Raw genomic sequence first — 11700 nt, forward strand, 5'->3', positions numbered from 1 at the left:
GGTGTATAGCACCTGCTTAGCCCCCGATCAGCATCATGTGAAGCGATGGGAGAAGTGGAGGATGGCCATAAGAGCACCACAAGTCCTGGTTATACCACCACTGTCATCAGGCAAGCAATCTCTGGAGAGCCCATTTTGCAAAGACCCTGCCCAGAAGGCGGCAATGGCAAGCCCTTCTGTAGAAAAATTTGCCAAGGACAGCCATGGTCATGGAAAGACAATGACCGCACACGTCATACGACACGGCACGTAATGAATGAATGAACAATTTCATCACAAACACTAGCATCTTCAACATCAAGGACATCGTCAAAAGGTGACGCATCGAGAAAGTGGTGTCCATCATTAAAGAAGTCTCACTATCTGGCACATAGTCTTCTCATTCTTACCATCAGGGAGGAGGCACAGGAGCATGAAGGCCCACAACTCAACACTTTAGGAACAGCTTCTTCCCCTTCACCATCAATTTCTACACAGTCCCTCATTTCATGAATGCTACCTAATTATTGCAATCTTTTGCAATGTGTCTCCAAACTCCTCATCCTCCTCCATGTTTCAGCCATCTTTGTGTTATTCAGAGATAAATTCTAATGAAGGAGTCCATTCATTATCTTGGTGTCCTTGTTAACTCCGATTTGAGATCTGAACTCCTGTCATATATATTGAGAAAAGCACTAACTTTTGCATTCTGAACATGGAAGCCCCACCACACTCTGGATCATCTGTCCACACCTTTGTCTACGTTATGCTGTCATGTCATAAACTGCTTTAAGTCCTGTTTTAGCATCCACCTGTAAGCCACCGCTGTGATCTTGGAAGTCAAACCAGGACTTTCTCAATGAATGACAGGGCTGCAGGGAGTTTTGTAGAACCGAGGGAATTAGCATGTATGTACATAGTTTCCTGAAAATGGTGTCACTGGTAGACAGGTGAAGAAGTCATTTGATACCTGCTTTGTCAATCAGCACATTGATATAGGAGTTGGGACATTATATTGCAGTTGCATCAGACATCAGTGAGGTCACACCTAGAGTACCGTATATAGTTACTATTACCCTGTTACAGGGAAGATATCAGTAAGTTGGGAAGAATGCAAGAAAGATATCTGAAAACATTGCCAGGACTTGAAAATCTGAGTTTTAGAGAGAGATTGAGCAGGATAGGACTTTATACATTGGAGCATAGAAGACCATAAGATATTGGAGCAGAATTAGGCCATTTGGCCCCTCGAGTCTACACTATTTCATGGTCTATGGTCTCTGGCCAAAGCTCTACAGTCTGTAGTCTATGGGCTCTAACCTATGTTCTACAGTCTGTGCTCTGCTGTCTGTTGTCTATGGTCACTGGCCTGAGCTCTATGGTCTGTGGTCTATGGCCTCTGACCTAAGCTCTTCGGTCTGTTGAACCACTTTCCCTCTCAGCCTCAGTCTTCTGCCTTCTCCCTGTATCGCTTCAGGTCCTGAACAATCAAGAATCTATCAACCTCTGCCTTAAATATAGCCAAGATTTGGCCTCCACAGCTCCCTGTGGCAACAAATTGCACAGATTCACCACTCTATGGCTAAATAAATTCCTCCTCCTCTTCATTCTAAAAGGACACCGCTCTATTCTAAGGCACTGTCTTCTGGTCTTAGACCATAGGAAACAACCTCCCTTGACATCCACTTGATCGAGGACTTTCACCATTCAATAGGTTTCAATGAGGTCACTCCTCATTCTTCTGAATTCCAGTGAGCACAGGCCCAGAGCCACCAAAGCTTCTCATATGATAAGCTTTTCAATTCTGGAATCAATTTCATGAACCTGCATTGAACCCTCTCAAATGTTAGCACATCCAAGCATAACTGCTCACAATACCCCAAGTGAGGCCTCACCAGTGCTTTATAAAGCCTCAGCATTACATCCTTGCTTTTATATTCTAGTCCTCTTGAAGTGAATGCTAACATCGCATTAGCCTTCCTCAACCTGCAAATTAACCTTCAGGGAATCTTCCCACCTCAGATTTTTGAATTTTCTCTCCAAGTTTAGAAAATAGTTTACACATTTATTTCTTCTACCAAAATGCATGACCATACACTTCCCAACATTGTATTCCATCTGCTACCTCTTTGCCCACTCTCCTAACCTGTCTAAGTTTTTTCTGCAGCCTCCAATTTCTCAACACTACTTGCCCCACCACCTATCTTGGTGTCATCTACAAACTTGGCCACAAAGCCATAAATTCCATATAACATAAATTCCATTGACATATAACATAAACAAAGAGTCTCATCACAAACCCCTGTGGAACACCACCAGTCCAGCAGCCAACCAAAAAGGCTCCCTTTATTCCCACTCTTTACCTCCTGCCAATCAGCCAAAACTCTATCCACGCTAATATCTTTCCTGTTATACCATGGGCTCTTAATTTGTTAAGCAGCCTCATATGTAGCACCTTGTCAAAGATCTTCTGAAAATCCAAATACACAACATCCACCAATTCTCCTTTGATTAATCTGCTTGCTATTTCTTCAAAGATTTCCAGCATACATGTTAAGCAAGATCTTCCCTTGAGGAAACCATGCTGACTACAGCTGATTTTATCATGTGCCTCCAAGTACCTCAAAATCCACAACCTTAACAATCGACTGCAACGTCTTCCCAACCATTGAGGTCAGACTAACTGGCCAAGAGTTTCTTTCTTCTGCCTCTTTCCCTTCATGAGGAGTGCAGTGACATTTGCAATTTTCCAGTCCTCCGGAACCATTCCAGAATCAATTGAATCTTGAAAGTTCATTACTAATGTCTCCACAATCTTTTCAGCCACCTCTTTCAAAACCCAGGAGTATACACCATATGGTCCAGGTGACTTATCTACCTTCAGACTTTTCAGTTTCCCCAGAACCTTTGCTCCAGTAATGGCAACTTCACACACTTCTGCCCACTGACACATTAGATCTTCCGCTTACTGCTGATGTTTTCCACAGTGAAGACTGATGCAAAATACTTACTCAGTTCATCTGCCACTTCCTTCTCCCCCATTACTACCTTTCCAGCATCATTTTTCAGTGCTCTATTATCAACTCTTGCCTCTCTTTTACACTTTATATATCTGAAGAGTCTTTTGGTATCCTCAACAATATTATTGGCTAGCTTACCTTCATATACCATTTTTCCTTCCTTATGACTTATTTAGTCCTCTTCTTTTGGTTTTTAAAAGCTTCCTAATCCTCTAACTTTCGCTAAATTTTGCTCTATTTTATGACCTCTCCTTGTATTTTAATGTTGACTTTGACTTCTCTTGTCAGCCACAGTTGTGTCCTTCTGCCTTTAGAATACTTCTTCTTTGGGATGTATATATCCTGCGCCTTCAGAATTGCTCCCAGAAATTCCAGCCCTTGCTGTTCTGCTACTGTTCTGCTAGTGTTCCCATCCAATCAATTTTGGCCAACTCTTCTCTCATGCCTCTGTAATTCCCTTTACTCCACTTTAATACATCAGATTTTAGCTTCTCCTTCTTAAATTGCAGAGTGAATTCTATCATATTGTGATCACTGGTCCCAGAGGATTCCTATATCTTAAACTCTAATCAATTCCAGTTCATTGCACAACACCCAATCCAAAACAGCTGAACCCCTAGTGGGCTCAACCATGATCCTTCTCTTAAGCCTTCTCAAAGCCATCTCTTAAGCATTCTAGAAATTCCCCCTCTTGTGATCCAGCACCAATCTGAATTTCCCAATCAACTTGCATATTGAAATCCCCCTCGTTACATTGCCCTTGATATATAAACATGAGACGTGATTTATAAAATTATGAGGGGCATCAATATGATCAATGAAGAAATTATTTTCCCAGGGAAAAAGAATCAACAACTAAAGGGCACTGATTGAAGAAGAAAGGATAAAGATTTAAAATAAACCTGAAGGGTGGCATCTTCACACAAAGGCTATTGCATATATGAAATAGGCTGCCGGAGGAATTGGTTGAAGCAGCTAAAATAACAATATTGAAAAGACACTTGGACCGGTATATGGATAGAGGAGTTTTAGAGGGATATGGTTGAAACTTGGGCTAATAGGACTAGCTTAAGTGGACATCTTGGTTGGTTTCTGTGCTCTATTATTCTATGACTCTGACACAGCTTTGGCCTGTTCGTCTAACAATAGCGTTCTGGTTCAGCATAATTTGTTTATGAGTACTTAGACCCACTGAAAATCTAAAAGTTTGTATTCGTCTATTATTTTTGGGGCTCTTTCAGAATATCTCAAAGTAGCAGTTCTTTTGGAAATGTCTGTTTAAATGTAATGTAGCAAATGAAGTAGCCAACTTGTGTACAGCAATTTCTTTCAAACACAGTTATGATAATGGCAAGATAATCTGCTTTAGTACTCTCGAGTTGGAATAAAGTATTGGCCAAGACATGGATGATTCCCCTATTGTTCTTCAAAGTGCAGCCTTGGGATTTCTCCGACCACTGGAAAGATGGGTTGGAATTGAGTTTTAACAGTGTCTCCAATAGTGCCCCCAGTCCTGAAAACTGCTCTGGATTGACAGGTAAAACTAAGTTAAAATCAGTACATATTTGGCTCAAGGTCAGTGAGCATTTTAATCAGGAAAAGATTAATTAATGCTTAGTGTCTGCATAAATGTTCATTTTGGACATTTACTTGACTTTATGATTATTATAAAATCCTACTGGTTGACACACACTATGATTTTTGCTACTATAAATCAAAGTGTGCATTGGATGTACAGCTAGTAAGTGTAAAACAAGTCTTTCACAATGATTTCCATTTATTTGACACATTTGACATTGCATAAAAAGTTTCAAGATACTTCAGTGGAACAAAATCAAATCAAAACATTGTCACCAAATTACTTCTAAGGTATTTGAAAAGCAGCCTAGTCAGCAAGTTGGCATTTATGTAATATTTTAAAGAATGGAGTGGAAGAAGAAAGAAATAAAGCTTTTTGGAGGGTAATTCCAGAATTTACGACAGCTAAGGGAGCAGGGAAGAATTTTGCTGAGAAAGGTCGAGGTAATAACTCCAAGCCAGTCACATCAAAAAGCATCGGAATAATGGGTAAATGAGAGCAGATGTGATCTGGGCACAGGTAGTGGAATTCAAAGTTCAAAGTAAATTTGTCACCATATACAGCCCTAAGATTCATTTTAGACATAAAGACCATAATACATCGGAGCAGAATTTGGTCATTCAGTCCATAGAGTCTGGCAGGTCCATTTCACTCTCAACCCCATTCTCCTGCCTTCTCCCCGTAACCTTTTATGCCTTGACTAATCAAGAATCTATCAACCTTTGCCTTAAATACACCCAATGACCTTGCCTCAACAGCTGCCTGTAGCAACAAATTCCTCGGATTCACCACCCTCTGGCTAAAGAATATCCTCCTCATCTCCATTCCAAATGGACATAACTCTATTCTGAAGTTCTGCTGTCTGGTCCTAGACTTCCCCATGTTGGGAAACATCTTTCCACATCCATTCTCTCCAGGCCTTTCAACATTCAATAGATTTCAATGAGATCCCCTCATTCTTCTAAATTCCAGAGAGTAGAGGCTTAGAGCCAACAAATGCTCATTATATGATAAGCTCTTCATTCCCAGAGTATTTTCCATCAACTTCCTTTGAACCCTCTCCAACGTCAGCACATCCTTTCATAGATAAGGGGCCAGAAATGCTGCTAATACTCCACGTCAGGCCTCAACAGTGTCTTATAAAGCCTCAGTATTACATGCTTGTTTTTATATTCTGTCAAGTATAAATATCTAGTCAAGTATGTTTTCTTGCAGTAAATCTAAGAGGCACCATAGAATCAATGAAAGACAGCACCAACAGAATGGACAAACAACCAACGTGCAAAAGACAACCAACTGTGCACGCACAAAAGAGAGACTAATAAATAAATACATAAATAAGCAATAAATATCGGGAGCATGAGATGTAAAGTCCTTTAAAGTGAGTCCGCAGGTTGCGGGATTAGTTCAGTAATGGGGCAAGTGACACTGACAGCAATTATTGCCTCTGTTTCAAGAGCCTGGTTGTTGAGGGGGTAATACTGTACCTGTTCCTGAACCTGGTGGTACGGGTCCTGAAGCTCCCATTGTCCATTGTCTCAAGTTTGGAATAGAATAAGGGAAGCCAGGTAGGAATGCACTGAAATACTTAAGTCTATGGGTCACAAGTAAATAGAAAGTAGTCACATTTGCATAACAGGAATCATTACGGACTGAAATTGTAAATTTAGGAACAAAAGTAAGCAATGTTCAGGGAGAAATCATTTTACAGCCAACATCCAATTAGGAAAGGCAGTCACATAAGAAGGGGCGACGTCAGTGCAGATGGGGAAAATATTTTCATTTATTTGATGTCTCAGTTGGGGGGGGGACTGATTTCTTCATTAAGTCAGAGAAAGTTACAAAAATATCTGGCAGATTTTTATACAATGCTAAATTGCTGAGAAGTAATTGTGGGTAATGGTGAAGACTGAATGCTTGTATTTACAAAGTTACACAGATGGGCCTGAGTTCAAACCTAGCCGCTTCCGTGCATTGATTGAAACACAGAAATGGCCTTTCCGATAAAGGATTGGGACTTTCGGATAAGGCAGTAGCGCTTCACAGAACTGCCAGGCGAGGATTTGACAACGACGTGCAACCAGGTACTATATATTTTTTAATTAAGACACGGCACGTTTCAAGCAAACTCCGGATTTAACCTGAGGCTAATCACGGGACAATTAACCTACAATGACGAATTAGGTCTTTGGACAGTGGGAGGAAATCAGAGCACCCGGAGGACACCCACGGTCATGGGGAGAACGTACAAACAGGGCGGGTATTGAACCCGAGTCGACTGTACTGGAAAGCGTTGTGCTAACCACTATGCTACCGCGACCAGTGTGGCCTGGAGCAGGCAAATGGATGGCACGAGCCCGTTTTCATGTACAACGTGATCTGGGTATATCAGGCCAACTCCATGTGCTCACCTTTTCCACGTATCCCTTAACCAGTAGTTAATAAAAACCTGTCAGTCCCATGTCTGAAATTATATAGCAACAAACCGCCGCTAACTGCAAAGAGCTCAAAATTATTGCCGGCCTGGACGCTGTAACACCTGGTTCAAACACAGCAAAATAAAATAATTTAAATCTGACTTGATTCCAATCTCCTTGCAAAGCTTACATGAGTGGGTCTTGCGAAAGTACAGCGGCTGTAGAAGTAAGCAGGGTTTACTCCGCTGGTAGATAAAGGACGGATGGGATTTCGTGTCAGGTGACAATTTTTTTAAGTGCTGGAAATGAATATGAAATAAAAGACAGTTAAAATATGACTGTTTTAATACTGCACCTTGTATATCTGAAACATCACAATTGACATTGATGGCCTCCAAGCTGCAACTCAGCTTTGTACTCCGTACGCAATACTTAGCCGGATTTGCACGCTTTGGTGTCACATGTAGGTTTATCACTTTAAGCATAACGATTGTGCTAACACAAACGATACTGCAGATGCTGGAAATCTACGCAAAATGCTGGAGGGATTCCGCCTGCATGGAGGGAAATCGGCAGAGGAGATTTCGGGACAAGGCCCTACATCAAGTCTGGAACGACAAGTATAAAAATGTCGTGGGGGAGGGAGTTGAGCAAGATTACTTGATATTTTACATGTACAATTTAAAGTTTCACCTCCATGACTTGTGTAATTTTAACCCTTGCGCTATCAATTCCTAACTATTAAGATTCAAACTGCGGGTTTCCCGTCTCTTCGGTAAAACTCATGGAGTTTTCCAACTTTGCCATCTCCCTCTTCCGTTTATGCTGGCGCCACAAATACGCCTCTTGGAAGATAGCACGGCGTATTGTTGTGGAGTGAGCACGAGACGGACTGGAGATAACATAATTTAATTTGTAAATGGATCACTTTACGCGGTTCAGCAATAGGATTACAGTACTTTTTACCCTCACTCGAGGTTTCAGTGGATCTCGAACCAAAGGATGATTGATAAAGCCATTGTTTTAAAAACAATATCCCTCAGCTAATCTTACCCAAGCAACGTCATTTGCAAACTGGGAACCGAGCTCCTTTCTGAAGGGAACCCCTTTTGTTTCAAACATGGCAAAATCCGCCGCCGCAATTTAACATGTTCGATTCCGCCGCATATTCTTGGCATGGTTCTTAGAAAAGTGATGGCACTGGGTCCAAACACAGCAAGAGTTTCAGAGATAACCAAGAGTCAGAGCGTTCCAAGGTAGGACGGGTCAATAGTTTTCACTGTTCGTGCAGGGAGTTTCTTTACACTCACGTTGTGTGCAGTGGCTTGGATTCTCCGCGTTAACTCGCCCTTTCATTCGACTCAGTGAGCAAGTGCGAGATTCTTAAAACAAAAACAAAAGAAAAGTATTTTAGATTGAAGTCGCCAGCTCCCCAGGACATTAAATAATAATGTTAGAAAATAATAGCTATCAGCTCAAAGAAAGCATCATGTTATTGGAGATGAGCTGATCAACCTGTATCAGTAGTTGGAACATTTTGCTGATTATTGATCACTTTAAACAATCTTCATGACTCATTTTACATTTAAAAGTGCTGAATTAAATTCAGAACTCCTTCGAAATGTTGTCCCATCTTTTGCAATGAGTGCCTCCTTGTCTTGCTCAGATTTTAGAGGCCTCGGCAGCCTTTAGGCCAACTCACGCTTAGTCGCATCACTCAACTGTTTCAGTGATGCGATATTTAATGTTGGAATTATTAACGTCTGCCGAACGGGGAAGTGTTAAATTAGGCGCGACTTGTGATTGATGAGGATGGGGAATGAGAAATTCCAGAAATTCCTTGACATGGTCATCCGGAAGAAAATAAAGCCCCATCTGGAGTCGTCTGTTTATGCGCGTTTCGCCGATGGTTTCCGCCGCACAGGGCAGTTTAGTTGAAAGCTGTCTTTAATGGTGCTCATTAACACATAGAAAATCACTCTCTCCTTTCATCCTTCTCGCCTCTCTCTTCAAAAATGAGTTTGTGGGCTATTTGCTGATTTACAAGCTTTTTTCAGGCGTAGAACCTTCGCCAACGTTACAGTCCCAGCTAGTTGCTAACTAATAGTCAACCCATTTTACTTTTTGGCGTGAGCTGATAGAAATACAGTATACCGCCGACTGGAACTAAGTGAATCCACGATTGAGATTCAGATCCAATGTACTTAAACATTTAATGCCTGGACAGCCTCCGCGTTAATTCAGGGAATGAAGGGGCCGTGTGAAATAAATAATTGTCAAATCTGGTAAACTTCTGATGAGAGCTGTAATTAGTCGCTGTAGTGGGCGCTATGCCTTAACTGATGGCCATTGACAGAGCAACTTAATGCCAGGAAAGTTGGAAACTATTTAAGGGAGGGAGTGATTACGCAAAGACTAGTTCAGCGATCTGGGGCACTTGGAGCGGTTAGAGCTTTAGAAACTACTAAGAATGACTCACAAAACACCAGAAGCGGAAAGGTGCACAGGACAGTGAATGGACAATTTGACGGGTGGAAGGGCTTGGTCTATCGAATATTCAGAGAGCACACAAAAGTGATCGCTTGATTAAATCTACCAAAGGATCATTCTAATGGACTACTTCTCATCCGAAATGAACACCTCTCTTATGGAAGTGGACTTGGAAATGTCTTTTTTCCCTGAGGCTGAAGCCAACACTTCCGACGCACCATGGCCGGAAAATCACACGGAGGACTTCACATTTGACCTAACTCCCAGCATAGCCGACCTCCCGATCCCTGTTCTCTATTGCCTGGTCTGTGTGGTGGGACTGCTTGGCAATTCCTGGGTGATCTTCACCATTGTCCGACAGAAGAAGATGAGGACAGTGACCAATATTTACATCCTGAACCTGGCCCTGGCGGACGGCTTGTTTATGTTGGGGTTACCATTTCTGGCGTTGCAAATCGCTCTCCGCCGCTGGCCTTTAGGCCCCTTATTGTGCAGATTGGTGATGATTTTGGACGGCATTAACCAATTTACCAGCGTTTTCTGCATCACGGCGATGAGCATGGACAGGTATGCGGCCGTTGCCTACCCCATCGTATCTTCTAGGTTGAGGAGTCGTAGTCTGGCAAAGAAAGTCAGTGTCATCCTGTGGTTCATCTCCCTCGTACCTGTGATCCCCATGGCCATTTATTCAGGGGTGGATGACATTTCAGAGATGTGCACCTTAATCTGGCCGGAGCCCAGCTTTGTTTGGAGAACTGCCTTCGTTGTGGGTGCCTTTCTGCTGGGATTCGCGTTACCTTTCACCATCATCTCGCTCTGTTACATCCTGTTGCTGGTAAAGATAAAGACCACGGTGGGATATTCGCACAGCCCCGCGGCAGCGAGGTCGGAGAAGAAGATTACCGGTATGGTGATTGCCATAGTGGCGGTCTTTGCCATTTGTTGGCTCCCCTTCTACACCCTCAACATCTGTGCGGTCTCCATTTCCGTCTCCTGGACCTTCTCCCTGAGGAAGCTCTTCGAGTTCACGGTGGTCCTCTCGTACTTCAACAGCTGCGCCAACCCCATCCTCTACATCTGCTTGTCGGAAAGTTTCGGGAGAGCCTTCCAAAGCCTGCTGCGTCCCGGGCTCGTGCTGAGGGAGAAGATCGCCGCAGGTCACCAGATGACCGAGACTCAGCCAACGGCCTCCGATGGGGAGCTGGAGACCGTGATCAGATAGCGGAGCGCTTCCCGTCGTTGGCCGCCCACTCCCGTAAGCCGATTCCCTACGTTCTCCGGTCCAGAATTGTTGCTAACTTTGGGAAGCAGGGAGCCGAGGAACCTCTCGTACAACTGCAGGACTCCCCCACCCCCACAGAGAAGGACTGCGACAGCCGCAAATTCCCGCTCGCTTTGAATGGATTTGAATTTTATTTGCGAACCATCTATGAAGAAAATTGTAATGCAAGCTAACAAAGGACTCTCGGACTGAACGATTCAAATTCAGTACCGATGGACTGTCGATGCCTTATGGTCATCTGAAGAACAAATTATAAACGTGTCTGTAATAATATCACGGGAGAGCGTTTAAATAGATCCCCGCTAAGAGGGGAAAGTAATGGTAAAGTGCCGTTTATTAATTTCGCTCTGAGAATCTACCAAGCACGTGAATTATTTTGTAATCTAATTGTTGCTTTTGCAAATAATGTGAAGGCAGTCTCACGGTTATCGAAATTTGTGTCATAATGTCGAGTTTGGTGGAAATAAACAATTAGTAAGGTGTACATCTGCCAGAAACTTTATCAGTGTTTGTGTTTTCAGAGCGAAATTAATAAACGCTACTTTACCAGTACAGTATTATCCATTTATAGCTGGCTGTTTGATTTATTCGTGCAAATGTGGTCATTTATTATAGGCAAGTTTATCAGTCTTCTCCGAATAACTATTCACCTAGGACCGAAAGCGAATTTCCAAGAACGGATCCCCGTCTCTGCAAGACCAGTGGGTTGAAATTGAAAATTAATTTTTAAATTGAATTAATTTTAGAAGTTATATAAAATATGGATTAAACATCTCTTGTAAAAATGTGTTAAATACTCAAAGTACGGTGCACAGTACTGTACTTGCAGATTTTTCAAAAAACGAGTATTTGCATTTTTATGAAACTTATCGAATCAGAGCGCTTCACATACAGTGATAAATGTAAAGAAGTTAGTTATTGCCCTCTCATCTT

At 42.4% G+C, this 11700-nt stretch overlaps 1 protein-coding gene across 1 annotated transcript; it reads left to right on the plus strand.

The window, feature by feature from the left end:
* Positions 1–9606: 9606 nt before the first annotated feature.
* On the plus strand, positions 9607–10868 carry LOC132380305 (somatostatin receptor type 2-like). The gene has a single exon (XM_059949059.1). It carries the CDS (start codon positions 9607–9609, stop codon positions 10705–10707), a length of 1101 nt encoding a protein of 366 aa, XP_059805042.1. The 3' UTR covers positions 10708–10868.
* Positions 10869–11700: the final 832 nt, after the last annotated feature.

This window comes from Hypanus sabinus, chromosome 23, assembly GCF_030144855.1.
Source record: "Hypanus sabinus isolate sHypSab1 chromosome 23, sHypSab1.hap1, whole genome shotgun sequence".
In the NCBI taxonomy this organism is placed as follows: Eukaryota; Metazoa; Chordata; class Chondrichthyes; order Myliobatiformes; family Dasyatidae; genus Hypanus; species Hypanus sabinus.

Coding starts and splice junctions, on each gene's coding strand:
- LOC132380305 (XM_059949059.1), top strand. CDS start 9,607: ATGGACTACTTCTCATCCGAAATGAACACCTCTCTTATGGAAGTGGAC.